Genomic DNA, 15,480 nt, shown 5'->3' with positions numbered 1-15,480 from the left:
ACTCTAGTAATGACATTTCTTACTTTCGTTTATTATTTTTAATTTTTTAATTTTTTAAACTAATTACTTGGCTATTCATTTCTTTGCTAAAAGCTGTTATGCAGTCATTCTCGAACATATGCTTTTGTTTTCATTTGCATTTAGACCACAGATTTTGCAATTCTATCTGAAGTAATTGTTAGAACATAAACAGACTACACTTACCTGCTTGTGCCACTAGGTGGTGCACACATCTATTAGTCAATTGTGGGATAATAGGGTTTATCTGCAAATGACAATTAATTCATCACCACAGAGCAGATATAGACAGTAGACACTACAGGGGTCGGGGAGAGGTGGAGAGGGGTAGCACTGTCAGAGAAGACAGACTTTTTTGCTAACTAAAGAATGGTGAGGGAAAAACCATAAGAGTTAGAAATCTGGAAGATATGGCAGAGGAAAAACCTTGGAGAGGGAAGAACAGGCTTAGTCTCCATCATAATGGATTCCTACTAAACAGGTCATTGCCGAGGGGATGACATAATAGTTGTCATTTGAACTAGATATGATCAAACAGTCCTTCCAGGCTTTTGTTCTAGGCACTGGAGACCCAGAGATGAAATGGCATGCCCTGTCATTGAGTGAAGACCTAAAACAATAGATAGACACGGAAATAACAGTTAAACCAACGTGGTACAGGACATCAGTTCTGCAAGGTGCATTGAGGAACAAAGCAGGAAGTACTTATTCTGCCAAAGAAAATGGAGGAGGGGGCTAGGCTCGGGAATTGGTGAACAGAAAGAGACTTCATGGGGGAATTGAGAAGGTCTAACAGCACTGATGGAAAGAACAGCATAAATACAGGAGTGAGGGTTTGAAGGATGCTGTGGATTTGGGGATTAGTTCTTGGAGTTCAGCAAGTGCTCAGCAACTGCTCCCTGAGTGCTCCTCTGCAGAGTAGAGTGAGGTAACAAAGATGAATGGTAGTTCTGACCCCGTAAGATGTCTATTGGGGAGGATTCACAGAGGTGCAAAAGATTACAGTGACAGTACAGCATTAAAATAAGGTTCTTCTGAATTCTGACTCTGTGCATGAGCCTCAGTGTTCTGAGCCCAGGGATTCTGAGAGAATTCTACGCGAGCAAAGGGGAGTCCACAGTCCAGCACCTAGTTGTGTTTGGCTTTAAGTCTCTCTTGGTCTTTTTAAAGTTCTGAAATTCGTAGACAGAAACAATTAGTTATGGAAAACCACACACAGGAGCCAGGACACATACCCAGGTGTGTCTGACTCTTGCCAGATTTTTCTTCTCAGTCTTCTCTACTGGATCCCAAGCACAGAGTCACCATTTAGCAATAGTTCTTAAGAAGGAATTAGAAACTTTTTGGATAAATGGGATTTTTTTTTTCCTAATTGTGACCATCATGAAAACAAACTTGAAGAACGGGACTACTGGCTCCTTCTCTCCTACATGAGCAGAGTGCCAAGCTGTGCAGGTTGGCTTGGGCAAAGGCAGTCTGAGCCAGTCTCCCCTCTGTTAGGCTCCACATTAGGGGAAGAAGGCCATCTGGCTGCAGTGCTCCCCCTCACTGGCATGTGTGAGTGTGTATTTCATTTCAGCGTGAGAACTCATGCTCGCTACATAGATCAGTGACATCTTGGAGTTGCATTGTTTGCTTGAAGTCAACTGGAATGAGTTATGAGCTGGCAGAAAAACGGGGATGTGTTACTGAGAAGGCCTCAAAGGGATACAGACTTGCTTGTAGATCCATGAGAAGTCAGAGTCAACCAGTAGAGAAATCTTCAAGCGATTTTTGTTGTAGCAGATGAAAGTTGAATGGCTGAGGAGATCACCCAGAGGACAAGGAAATTTGAGAACAGGTCCCCATGTGGGGGCAGGGTTGGGGGGACAGTAGAATTGAGAACATTTAGCCTGGAGAAACAGACACAGCTGTTACCATGGGCAGAGGTAACAGGAATCAGTGATGCTACTGTTATGGCCCTTCACTCTGTTCAAAGGAGAGCTGAAGGAACAGTAACAAGTAGGGAATTCCTTGTCAAGGAAAGAGATAGAACAGAAATAGTTCAGACAGCTGGGTGCAGGAAGGGGACGTAGTCTGTGGGGCTGACAGGTCAAATGCAATGATTCTAAGCTCCCAGTATCATTGATTCTATGCAAAGGGGAGAGGCAGCTTTATGACCAAGGGTTAGAAATCCTATAATAAAAGTTCCCCCACCAAACTAAATAGATTGTCTCACTGATAACTTATGAGTTATGATCACCATAATTTAGACTCTAGAGATAGGATTGGACCTGGTATGATCCTGCCATTCAGTGAAGGTGTGGTTTTGAGCAAATGCTTTCCTCTCTTTAAATGTAATCACCCTTCCCCTGGACAGCACTAACCTAGTAGGATTGTTGTGAGTCTGAAATGATATTTCCAAGCTCCTAGTACTTACTGTGCCTTGCCTTTACTCTGCACTGGTCAAAAGAACATTGCTGCCTTCCCTTCTGCTTAAGCTAAATTTCAGGAAGCCATTCTTGGACAGTAGCAAGATAAAGAGGGTGGGATATAATCAGACAAGGGGTCATTAGAGGAAATGCCAGGGATGAGAAGCTCCTGCAACACTAAGCCTAAAAACAAAGTTTGTGCCAGGTGGCGGTGGCGCATGCCTTTAATCCCAGCACTCAGGAGGCAGAGGCAGGTAGATCTCTGGGAGTTCAAGGCCAGCTTGGTCTATAAAGAGAGTTCCAGGACAGCCAGGGCTGTCAGGGCTTTTACACAGAGAAACCCTGTCTTGAAAAAAAAAAGTTTATGCGACCCTTTAAAGAAGATAGAACAATCTATCTTCAGTATTTCTCTTAGAAAAGAGAAAGGCTCAACAGGAAGACTGGGTCTTACAGACTCCTGATTTCAGCCTTCAAGGGAAGCTGTTATCATGGTCCCCTTGAGCTTCACAGATCCATTTCTCTGCTCTCATAGCATCCAGCCCAGCACACAGCTTCCCAGGAGCTGGGGAGCTATACCAGATGACAAGCCTTCTGGAATGTTGATCATCCCAGGCAGTGTAAGCACAGCCTGTTTCCTCCAAACACAAGGGCCCTCATCCATATAATGTAGTGTACTTGACAACCAGATTTCTGATTGGATATACATGAGCAAAGGGGTGAGGATTACACTGGAGAAGGAATGCTCAGATCATTGGCAACTGACTTTGTTGGGATGTTGTAAATGTTCTCAAGAATTGAACCAGCATCAAGTACCTGGGGGGACAAGTTACTCAGGGCAAAAAGGGGGTGCTAATATATGAGTTAATAAACTGGTGCAAACACTTCAAGCAAAGAGAAAACTAAGGGTGCGGGGTCCAGAGGAATGTGCCTGGCTGAGAGATTGGAATGGGGCTTTTTTTCTGTGTCCTTAGGTAAGCCACATTCTCCCCAGGCCTTTTTTCCCTTTCTTTCTTTTTTTCTTTCTTTCTTTCTTTCTTCCTTCCTTCCTTCCTTCCTTCCTTCCTTTTTTTCTTTCTTTGTTTTTTATTTGTTTGTTTTGTCTTGTTTTTACAATGTAGGGGTATCTAGATAAAGGCTATCCATTCTGCCTTGTCTGTAGGGTGGAAGAACCCTCAGCACAACCATGTTCCATAAACTGTACACTGCTCTGTTTATCCAGACCTCATCTTGCATTTCTCTGCTGCCCTGCTAGGCACAGGTTTGGCTGTGGTTCGAATCACTGCCCTCACTTTATGTTTTCTTTTACAGCAACAGCGGCAGCTTGACCTCCTGACAATAACCAGCCCTGGTGAGTAAGTGCAGAGCGCCATTCCTCTTGGAATTTACCCAGAATCATGCATTGCAGCCTCTCCAAATGCAAGCCCTGCCCTCTTCTCACTTCCTGAATGCAAATTGTAATTCTTGCGTGTTAATGACCTTCCTCCTCCAGTCCCAGGGGCACTCTCCTTTCTCTCTCCCAGCTCTGTGCTGCCTCCTGTTGACTGAAGGTGACAGGCAGGGCTGCAGCTGTGGGTGGCAAGTGCATATTCTGGGAGCGAAGTTCTTTACCAAATCACTCTTCGGACTCACATATCAAGAAATTGTTCTGGTCTCCTAGAAATATTTTTAAACTTATGGGAAATGAAGAAGCTGCCTGCAAGGTGCTGTGAAATGACGGGGCGGGGCACTGATGAGCAAGGGCCAATCTGTGAGGTGATGGGGTTTGGTCAGTGCTGGTCTGAGGGTAAAAGTGGCATTTGTTTCTCTCCACTAAGGGAGACTCAAGTCTCAAAACAAACCTGTGGCCGTGAGACCAAAAGATCTTTTCTTTCCCTGAGGTTTGGTCTCAAGACTGAACACTTTAGTGATGTTGGGGAGCCATCTTACTTTGGTTTGGAAAATCAAGGCTAAACTGAGCTCAAGAAACAATTTTCTTTTTCATGAGCATTTGTGAGTGGGTGTGGTGGTTCATCTTCACCCATTGTTAATATTCCAAATATTTAAGAGCCCTGGTGAGCAGCTCCTGTGCCAAGTTTTGGTTACTGGACTGTGAAGGAATGGGTTCCTAGGGGAGGAGCTAGTGTGGCAGAGTGTTCATGTGTAAGAGGGCAGCTCAGGGAATCACTCTCAATAAATGTGGAGACATTCAATATTTTAGTAGCCAATATGGACAAACTGTGCTGGCCCGCCTTCAATCAGGCCTGCTATGCTTGGGACCAGGGAGCAAAAAACTTGAAAATTTACACCCTGTGGGCTGAATCCTAACACAAGGGTTAGTTATCTGGTATATGTACATGACAATGAGTATGAATGCATGTAACTTCAAGTTACATGCTTCCGTGTGATACAGCTCTTTGACCTTGTGGCATGAGAAGAATGAATGTCAGAATCATTGTTGTTGTTGTTGCTGAGACTGGGTCTCATATAGTTGACCGGCCTCAAATTTCTGTTTGGCTAAAAATGTCCTTGAACTCCTGATTAATCCTCATGATGCCACCTTCCTAATGCTGGTATTACAAGTGTGGCCATCTTGCCTGGCTGGAAATCATTGAAAACTGTTTACTATATCCTATAGAATAAGCTACATTCCAGACTTATAAGATTAACATTTTTAGAAATTCCATCACTGGAATGATAGAACTGGAGTCGCTCACTTGAGTTAGCTGTCACTTCTTCCTCACTCAGATAGGGCTGAGAGATTGTCTTTGTCTTATCCTATTTAGTGACACTCCTGTTGTAAGTGTGTTCTTCTCAAGTAAGTGTGCACTACCCAGATTGACTGTCTCCATGTCCCATCACATCTTGTCACATCCTGATGTGATGCCTACAGAGATATTGGAGAGTGTTCTAGACCTGTCTCCGGTTGTTTTAGAATGACATTTTTAGACTGGTAAACTGTATTTCTTTTGTACTAGCTTTGACTGCTCCTAATTGCTACTACACAGATTTAAACAGAGTTCTTGCACATCCCCAGTATGCTCCTTTTAGACAGCTGTGGGATTTGCAAGTGTCTCCGCACTGCCAGAGTTTGAGTGGTTTATAATTATCCCTCCTCCTAGATGAAAACAGAATATCTTCTAGGTCAGCGCTTCCCAAAAGACATGTGTGGCGTGCTGGTGTTCCGAAGTGGGCTCTGCTTCTACTCTGTGTGAGTTGCTGGTCTGCTGATCGCTCAGAGGCACAGGAAATGCTGTGGCAACCACAGATCTCCAGGGTGCAGTCTGGATTCCAGTGGGCCAAACAGATATTACACAAGTGTGCTTTGTCTTGGAAAGGTTGGTAAGCACCATTGATCATGGATTATAAGAAGAAGTCTATTCCATGTTGAAAACATTTGTAGTATCTGTCTCTGCCTATCAAATTCACTCGGATTCCTTGCATTGCCAGAAGCTTCAGCCACTAGCATTGGGCTTGCTACCTCTCTGAGGCTGACAGTGGGCATGCATTTCTCAGCACTTACCATCAAACCACTCAGAGCTCAGATCTGCAGTCTGGTGCTGCCATTCTGAGCAAACCAGGGGCCTTCTGAAACATGGATTTGGAATTTGGAAAGATTAACAATCTGTACTGTATGGCTTTTTCAAAACTTCATTCCTGTGTTATGAATAATTCCCAATATAAAGAAACAAATAGAGATATAATTCCCAATATAAAGAAACAAATAGAGATATAATCATACTGGCACTGTGTCATTTATGCCAGAGTTCATATTTTTAAAAAGAGATGCAATTGAATGTTTTCAGTATTTTTCCTTAATTCTCTCTCCCTCCTCCTATAAGTAACCACTATTATGTATTCAATATTTCTCAATATCTACGCAATGAAAAATAACTATTATGTTACCAGTACCTCTAAATATCACATTGGAAAACAGCCATATCCCATTATCTCTTCAATACATTATTACATTATACGGATACAATCATGTTGATACACAAGGTTCTGGTACACTCATTTTAATTGCTGTGTAATAGTCCACAACCATGGGATTGTAACCCTCCCCATTTCATTGGTCATAATTTAAAGTATTTATAGCTTTTTCCAACCACAAATAATGGTACTAAAGACAGTTGTGCATATCTCCTTGAGGCATATAACCCAAGAGAGGACTTACTAATTATGTGCATAAGTTTGCCACATAACAAGCTTCAGTACAGGAAATCTACACTTCCAACAGCAGAGTGTAAGAGCCTTCCTTTCTCTGACTCCTCAACACTCAGATGTGTCAGACATAAATTTTGCCAATCAGCATACCTGGCATTGTTATTATGTGTGTCCCTGATTGGTGGTAGGGTAGATTATCTTATTTGTATGCTCATTGCTATTTTGACTTCTATGGCTTGACTCTTTGTGTCCTATGTGTACAGACTACGGGGTCATCTCTATCTTACTGATTCAGAATTCACTATTCTGATTGTATCCCTTATATTCACTGCAAATATCGCAGAATGTGTCTTGCACTTTTTCAATGTTGATGTTGTCTGTGATATGTTTTCATATGTGGAAAGCTTTTGTAAGTTTAATTTTATCAGTCTCTTGCTTTAAGAGCTATGCTTTGTGACTTAAATCCTTTCCAACTGGCTGTAACATTTTCCTAGGCCAGGTGTGATGGTTTACACATTCTTGAGGCTGGGGCAGGAGGATTGCAGCAGATTTAGAGATAGTTTGGGATACAGATTGAGACCATCTCCAAAACAAATTTGTAACAAAACATTTACATATTCATAGCCTTTAATCCCAGCACTCAAAAGGCAGAGGCAGTTAAATCACTTCAAGGTGGAGGCCAGTTCCAGACCAGTCAAGGATACATAGTGATTCCCTGTCACAAATGAACAAACAAAAAGTGTGTGTGGGTGTGTGGGGGGGGTTGTGCCTCTAATGTTGGATACTTTCTTGTGTTCTATCTTAGCCTTTTAACTTTGTCTCATCAATAACTAATCTTTGTATATAATATCAGCCAGGTATTTCATTATTTTTTAATTTACATATGAATAACTCATTGTCACAGAGCCATATGACAACTAGCCCATCCTTTCCCAGTCTTGTGAAAATTATACTTTCATTACATTATTTTTTCTACATGCAGAATCTGTTTCTGTGCTTTGATCTATATGTCTTACTCTTTGCCAACTCCCCAATGTTTTCTTTAAATAAATTTCAATTTTAATATTATCTTTGTAATTGATTAGAAGATACCTTTCCTTTTTTCCCTTTTATCCTTACCTTTTGAAGGTTGTAATTATAGGTTTCAAACTGTACTTCTTAAACAAAATCTAATCATCTATATTGTGACAACACAATTTAATCCATTGGTGGGCCAAAGAAACATTTCATCTGGTAAAGGCACATAAGTCTGAAAACATGAGTTTGATCCCTGAAACTCATGCATCAGGCCTGTTTTTTATATCAACTTGACCCAAGTTAGAATCATCTGAGAGGAGGAACCCAAGTTGAGAAAAAGCCTCCAAAACACTGGGCTGTAGAAGAGCCTGCAGAGCATTTTCGTAACTAGTAATCAATGTAGGATGGTACCTTGTGTGGTGGTCCTGAGTGCTCTAAGAAAGCTGGTTGAGGAAGCCATAAGCAAGCATGCTAATAGGCAGCACCCCTCCATGGCTTCTTCATCAGCTCCTGCATCCAGGTTCCTGCCTGGTTCCAGTTCCTGCTTCAGCTTCCCTCAGTGGACTGTGTTTCAGGATGTACAAGCCAAATAAACCCTTTCATCCCCAACTTGCTTTTGGTGATGGTGTTTCATCACAGCAACAGCAACCCTGACTAATGCATTTTGTAAGAAAAAAGGACAGAACCCACACCACAAAGTTGTCCTCTGCTCTCCACACATGCACCATGACACATATGCTCACATGATAAATAAAAGTAATAATATATTTCTATGTATAATAATTCTAATATAACTGTCTTTCAGCCATTTTAGATTCCTCTATTGAGAATCCTTTATTTAGTTCTGTACCCTACTTTTTAATTGGAGTATTTGGTGTTTTGGTGACTAGATTCTTGAGTTCTTTGTATATTTTGGAAATCAGTCCTCTGTCACATGTGGGGTTATTGAATATCTTTTCTCATTCTGTGGGCTGCTGTTTTGTCTTGTTGACTGTGTGCTTTGCCTTACAGAAGCGTTTCTATTTCAGGAGGTCCCATTTATTGTCGATCTCAGTGTCTATGCTACTGGCATTATGTTCAGGAAGCGGTCTCCTGTACCAATTCGTTCAAGATTAGCTCCCACTTTCTCTTCTAAGAGGTTTAGTGTGGCCGGATTTATGTTGAGGTCTTTGATCCATTTGAACCTAAGTTTTGTGCATGGCAATAGATGTGGATCTATCTGTAATCTTCTATATGTCAGCATCCAATTATGCCAGCACCATTTGTTAAAGATGTTTTCTTTATTCCATTGTATAACTTTAGCTTCTTTATCAAAAATCAGGTGTTTGTAGGTGTGTGGGTTAATATCTGGGTTTTCAATTCTACATCATTGGTCTACCTGTCTGTTTTTGTGCCATTACCAAGCTGTTTTCATTGCTATAGCTCTACAGTAGAGCTTGAAGTCAGGGATGGTGATGCGTCTGGAAGTTCCTTTATTGCACAGGGTTGTTTTGGCTATCCTGGGTCTTTTGTTTCTCCACATAAAGTTGAATATTGTTCTTTCAAGATTTGTGAAGAATTGTGCTGGGATTTTGATGGGGATTGCATTGAATCTGTAGATTACTTTTGACAAGATTGCCGTTTTTACTATGTTGATCCTACCTATCCAAAAGCATGGGAGATCTTTGCATTTTCTGGTGTCTTCTTTAATTTCTTTCTTTGAAGACTCAAAGTTTTTGCCATACAGGTCTTTTACTTGTTTGGTTAGAGTTATCCCTAGTGCAGAAATGAACTTTGGAAGCCCATTCCCCATGGAGGGCTACTCTCAGCCTAGATACACAGGGGAGGGTTTAAGCCCTCCCCCAAATGATGTGATGATATGACAGACTTTGATGATCCCCCATGGAAGACCTCACCCTCCCTGGGGAGTGGAGGAGAGATGCTGGAGGGAAGCCAGTGGGGGGCATGGGAGGATGGGAGGGAGAGGGAACTGGGATTGATGTATAAAATGAGATTGTTTCTAAATTAAATTTTTAAAAATAATTCAAATATAATACATTTGAATATTTCTTTTTCCATACTGTGCTTCCTCTATTATGTAATTTCTTTGGCCTGTCCTTTAAATTTTTTATTTAAATTTAAAAGAATCTTATTTTACGTATCAATCCCAGTTCCCTCTCCCCCCATTCTGCCACTCCCCCCCACACTATCTCCCCATCCCACTCCTAATCCACTCCTCAGAGAGGGTGAGGCCTCACATGGGGGATCATCAAAGTCTGTCACATCATTTGGGGCAGGACTAAGACCCTTCCCACTGTATCTAGGCTGAGAGAGTATCCTCCCATAGGGAATGGGCTCCAAAGAGCCAGTATGTACTGGGGTAAATACTGGTTCTACTGCAGAACCATAGAGTGCCCAAACCGCCAAACTGACACTCACAGTCAGGTGGCCTAGTTCAGTCTTATGCAGATTCCCCAGCTATTAGTCTGGAGTCCATGAGCTCCTACTTGCTTAGGTCAGCTGTTTATGTGGGTTTTACCAGCATGGTCTTAACCCCTTTGTTCATCACTCCTCCCTCTCTACAACTGGATTCCAGGAATTCGGCTCAGTGCTTAGCTGTGAATCTCTGCTTCTGCTTCCATCAGCTACTGGATGAAGGCTCTATGATGGCATGTAAGGTAGTCATCAATGTCATTATAGGGGAAGGGCATTTACGGTAACCTCTCCACTATTGCTTAGATTCTTAGTTGGGGTCATCCTTGTGGATCCCTGGACATTTCCCAAGTGCCAGGTTTCTCCTTAAGCCCTTAACGGCTCCCTTTATCAAGGTATCTCTTTCCTTACTCTTCTCTGTCCTTCCCCCAACTGAACCTTCCTGATCTTTCATGTTCTTCTCCCCCTCCTCTCTCTCCTACTTCCCTCCCCCTCCCCCTCCCCCATGCTCCCAATTTACTCAGGAGCTCTTTTCTCTTTCCACGTCTCCAGGGAACCATGTATGTCTCTCTTAGGGTTCTCCTTGTTTCCTACCTTCTCTGGGGTTTTGGATTTTAGGCTGGTAGTCCTTTGCTCTATGTCTAATATCCACTTATGAGTGAGTGCGTACTATGTTTAGGAATTGAACCCAGAGGGTGCAACATTGCTAAGCAAGTAGCTTTCATTAAGTTACATCTCCCCCCACCCTGCCCTCTTTTTCTCATTTAACTTTTAATTTTGAGGCAGGGTCTTGCCATGTTGCCCAGGCTGACCTTGAACTCATTCTATGGCCCAGGCAAACCTTGAATTTTTAACCCAAAGCTTCAACCTCCTGAGAAGCTGTCTGCCTTTTGATTTTTATTTTTGTCTTAAAGTTTGATGTGTTACCTGCTCTTTGCATCTCCTCTGCAGATCTGGATGCTATAGATTTTCTTTCTGGCCTTAGCTGATTACCCTGTGGTTATATACTGTTCCTTTTCTTACAAACTCCAGTCCTTCAGAATTCCTTTCATCTTCAAGGAGACAAGGTCCTTGGTAGGTCCTCACCATCTATTACACACCGCCCATCACCGCCTCATCATTTTTGTTTAGACTTTTAACTTTTAACCTTTTATAGAATCAAAAAATGTGCTGTTAGTGTTAGCCACTGGTTTTTCCCACACAATTTATGAATTTCTCTGTTCTTATGTGTATTGGACTGCAAGCCTTCCCTGTGTTACTGCACTGGAATTCCTGTGTTCTAATGTGTATTGGATGGCAAGCCTTCCCTGTGTGACTGCACTAAAGCACAGCTATAGTCACTGTCCTAATGAGAGTCCCTGGGTAACCCTATTGATCAGTACTATCCTTACTTCGGCTTCTCCCTAGAGTGATAATTTGTCTAGATATGAGTTCTAATTTGAGGAGTTTCCCCAGAACTTTGACTATTTTATTCACTGTCTCTTTATGTTAAAGTTGCTGATGAGAAATCTGCTGTTATATAATTTAAGGAACCTATTTTTCTTGGGTAGGTTTCAAGATTCATTTTTAATCTTAATGATCTGACTGTTTTTTATTCATGTGTCTGGGGCTGGATTTATTTTTGTTTATACGGTAGTTACCTCCAAAAAATATGTCTTTCTTTAGCTTTGGAAAAATTTTTAGCAAATTATACCTTCTAATATTTTCCTCCCCCACGATCCCTTTGATTCTCTGCTTTGAGAATTCCCACTAAACAAATGTTGGATCCTATCAAGTGCCTTTCATTGTTCTTAACTGTGGTCCTTAGAATGTGAAATGCCCCTAAGGTCTTGGTGTTTGAGTACTTGGTCTACAGTTAGTGATGCTGGCTGGGGAAGCTTAAGTGGTGGAACATGCTGGAGGAAGGCTTTGGGGGCAGGCTTTGAGGACTCAAAGCCTTTTTTATTTCAAGTTTGCTCTCTCTGCTTCAAGTCTGTGGCTGAGGATGTAAGCCACTATCTATGTCTCCCTACCATTTGACTACTACCTGTTCTTCTGGAACCACAATAAATTCCTCCTTCCATTACTTGCATTTGTTTATGGTGTTTTATCATAGCAACATAAAAGCAACAAAGACATTAATTCGGTTTTCACAATTTTACTCCAACTCAATTGAGCCTTTTGCAAGCAACTTTAATATTTAAATTCAGTTTGACCATGTCTAGATTTTTCCTAACTAGAAATATTTTAATGCATCTTCCATTTTCAAGGTTTCTAACTTTGTTCATATCCACCTGTTCTTGTTTTATTTCTGCCTATTCTGTTCCATGACTTCTATGCTGTTTGAAAGTCTTCATTAGTTTCTCAGAACATATTCAACATGCTTATTTTAAGATCTTTGTTCTACAAAATCAGTTGCATCTGGAGTGAATTCAAATTCCAATTGTTGATTTTGCTTAGCATGTTTTTTAGCATTTGATTTTTTCATTGATTTTGACTTTTTAATTTGAATGATCACTAGGGGAAAAGAAATTTTCTAGTTTTTCCCCAAGATTTCCCCTGTCCTCTCATCTCCCTCTGTGATGTTTTCTGAAGACCCTCACCCCACATCTTCAGAGTAGGACCTGGGGAATAAATCAGATCCAAAGACAAAAAGTTAGGGTGCTTCCAGTTCCAGAATCGATATCCCTCACTGTTTCCAGGCTTGAGATGCATAGGCATCTTCTCCAGAGAGTTCCACAGCAATCTTCTCTACTTGGCTCTGCCCATCACAGGAAAGCCCCACCCATGATGCCTGCTCTAAGAAAAAGGTTGTCTCTGATTTCCATCTGCTACCGGTCATGTTGTCTTTCTTATCCCACAGAAGGCAAAGTATTACCTATTGCCCCTGCTTCTACATCTAGATCTCAGCAAGCCAATAAGCCCGAAACCCTTCAACTTGCTGCACTTTTTCTCATCTCAGCATTGTGGGAAAATGTCTCTCATAATGGAGTGTAACTATGTATTTAATATCCCTTCATATGTTATCAAATATATGCAACATCCAATATGATAAAAAATAAAGTTTACTGAAGCATGGAACTCATTTTGTCATTGGAATCAAGAACCCATCTATAGTTTCTTTTTTACTTCTTAGAAAGTTCATTCTTCACAGCATCCTCTGTAAAATGATAAGGAATATTGTTCTGCTGAGTGAAACAATTAACAGGTCCCAAAAGCATCATTTTTCTGTGTGAATACACAAATACAAATGCAAATTTAAAATGAAGATAGAATATGCTATATAAACCTTCTTTATTTGAGTGGCGTGAACATCCTATAATGATATCAAATATTTTTGGAGAATGTCACAAAGCTCAAAGTCATGCCATAATATTTTAGTCCTCTATTGCCTATTGCTTAGTCAATCATTTAGTTGTATATGGCTCCACAATGGAATAACTATTTGTTTATTTGCAGAATACTAAGAATTGAACCTGGAGCCCTAAGCATGTTAGGTATGCACTCTATCACTGACTTGTAGCCCAAACCCTTTTTCATATTGTCTTCTGTTAATTTGAAACAGGATCTTACTAAATGACACAGGCTTATCATAAACTCATTCTGTGACCCAGGCAGCCTTTGAATTTTCTATCCTCCCGCCTCAGTCTCCAGAGCAAAGAGCCAATCAGACCCTGCCTGAACATTCATAAGATTGTCGTGTGCCTCTCTGGTTATTTCTTTAGGAAAAGTCCTAGAATGAGAAATATTGAGGAAAAAGTTCAGCATCAAGCAGGCTGTCACAGAGGGACTAGGTCTTAGCCTGGTGGAGAACATCAGGAGTCGGTGTGGAAAACAAGCCTCAGACAGCTTGTTTAGAAAGACAAAGAGTAGGTGGAAATGTTATTTCTTTGACATCTCCAGTCTACAATGTATGGATACAGCATTTCTCCCCATGGCCAGAGGAAGCCCTTGAGGTAGATTTTCAGCTATTAGCAATCAGAAGCTATTCACCTCATGCAGAAATAATAGGTGGCAGAAGCATATGTAGGATTGCAGGGTGACGCTGCAAGCACTTGGCTTGCTGGCCTTCATGCAGAGGGAATGGGAGTGGTGCTGAGCAGTGACTCTACCATTATCAACTCTTAGAAGCAGCCAATTCTGTCCACATTTCCTTTAAAAATGCAAGTCATCTGGCCATTCGTAAACTCAATAGGGTGCAGGTATATAATCTTCCCACTGGGAAGGGCATGCCCATGAGGACAACTAGATTACTTGGAAATGACTAATACACTTTGTCACACTTCTCCCAAGATTTTAGTATTTCCACAACCTCATTAAAAGTGCTGGCCATGCATTTGTAAAGGAAGACTTTATTGAGGTATAAGTCATATGTCACATGAATTCACCCTTTTGCATGGTGCTGTATATGTTCACAATCATGCACTCATCATCATCTCCTTCAAGATGATCATCAAAATCTACATACCAAATTTATGGTCCCTGCCTATTTCTCTTTTATCCCATCCCTTAGCAACCAGTACTGTACTTCCTGTCTATGGACTTGTCCATTGTGCATACTTCAAATCAGTGATAACATACTATGAATGATCTTTGTGACTCACTTTTTCTTTTTGTTACCTGGTATAACTTCTCCAAGTTTCACCTGTGTTGTGATGTGTATCAGAACTTCATTGTTTCGGTTTGGGTGTTGTTGCTGCTGCATGTTTCATTTTAAGTTTATCCATAGTTTACCCATTCATCTGTTGAGAGGAGTGTTGAGTCATTTCCATTTGAGGCTGTTTCAACTAATCTTCTGTAGATATTCGTGTCAAGGGTTTGTCTGAACTTTGGTTTTCAGTTCTTTGGGGCATGTTCCTATGAATGGAATCACTGCTCAAAAATTAAACTTGAGAATAAAGATTTTGAGAAACTGACAACACAGTTTTACATTCCCAGCTGTAGCATTGGACAATCCCATTTTTCCACATTGTCTCCAACACTTGTTAGTGTCTTTTTTATTATCTTCATACTAATGAGTAAAAAATAATGTCTCATTATTTAAATATGTGTTTTCATTAGTGTCTAATAATTCTGACTATATTTTCATGAGCTGATAACCATGTGTATAGCTTCCTTGGAGAAACAGCTGTGCTATTTGCTCTTCCCACTTTAATTGGATTATATTTCCCACTTTATTATTGAGTTGATGGATTTTAGTGTATTTCTACATGTGTAGATTATGGATGCAACTTTATCAGATTTTATGCTTTGCAGATTTTTTTACATTCTGTGTTTTTTAACTTTCTCAATATTGTTCTTTGAAATATTGTTTTTGTTGTTTTGATGATGACCAAATTATCACGTCTCATGTGTGGGGGTTGGCATATATCTACCTCTCTCGATATATGTATACATATATGATATATTTATATATTTCTGTGAGTATGTGCATGTATGTATACATGTGCATAAGGAGGTCAGAAGTCAGTGTCAGGTTTCTTCCTTGGTCTTTCTATAC

General features: G+C 40.8%; 1 protein-coding gene across 1 annotated transcript in view; it reads left to right on the top strand.

Moving 5' to 3' along the window:
* Positions 1 to 15,480, top strand: part of Agbl4 (ATP/GTP binding protein like 4) — a 1,036,629-nt gene that overhangs the window by 719,904 nt on the left and 301,245 nt on the right. The window contains exon 7 of the mRNA XM_035438666.1: positions 3,738 to 3,777. Within this exon, the coding sequence (XP_035294557.1) occupies positions 3,738 to 3,777 (40 nt within the window). The remainder of the gene's footprint in view (positions 1 to 3,737; positions 3,778 to 15,480) is intronic.

This window comes from Cricetulus griseus, chromosome 2 (genome assembly GCF_003668045.3).
Source record: "Cricetulus griseus strain 17A/GY chromosome 2, alternate assembly CriGri-PICRH-1.0, whole genome shotgun sequence".
NCBI lineage: Eukaryota > Metazoa > Chordata > Mammalia > Rodentia > Cricetidae > Cricetulus > Cricetulus griseus.
Note: the sequence above shows the minus strand (reverse complement) of the source record. Positions and strands in the feature narration are given on the sequence as shown.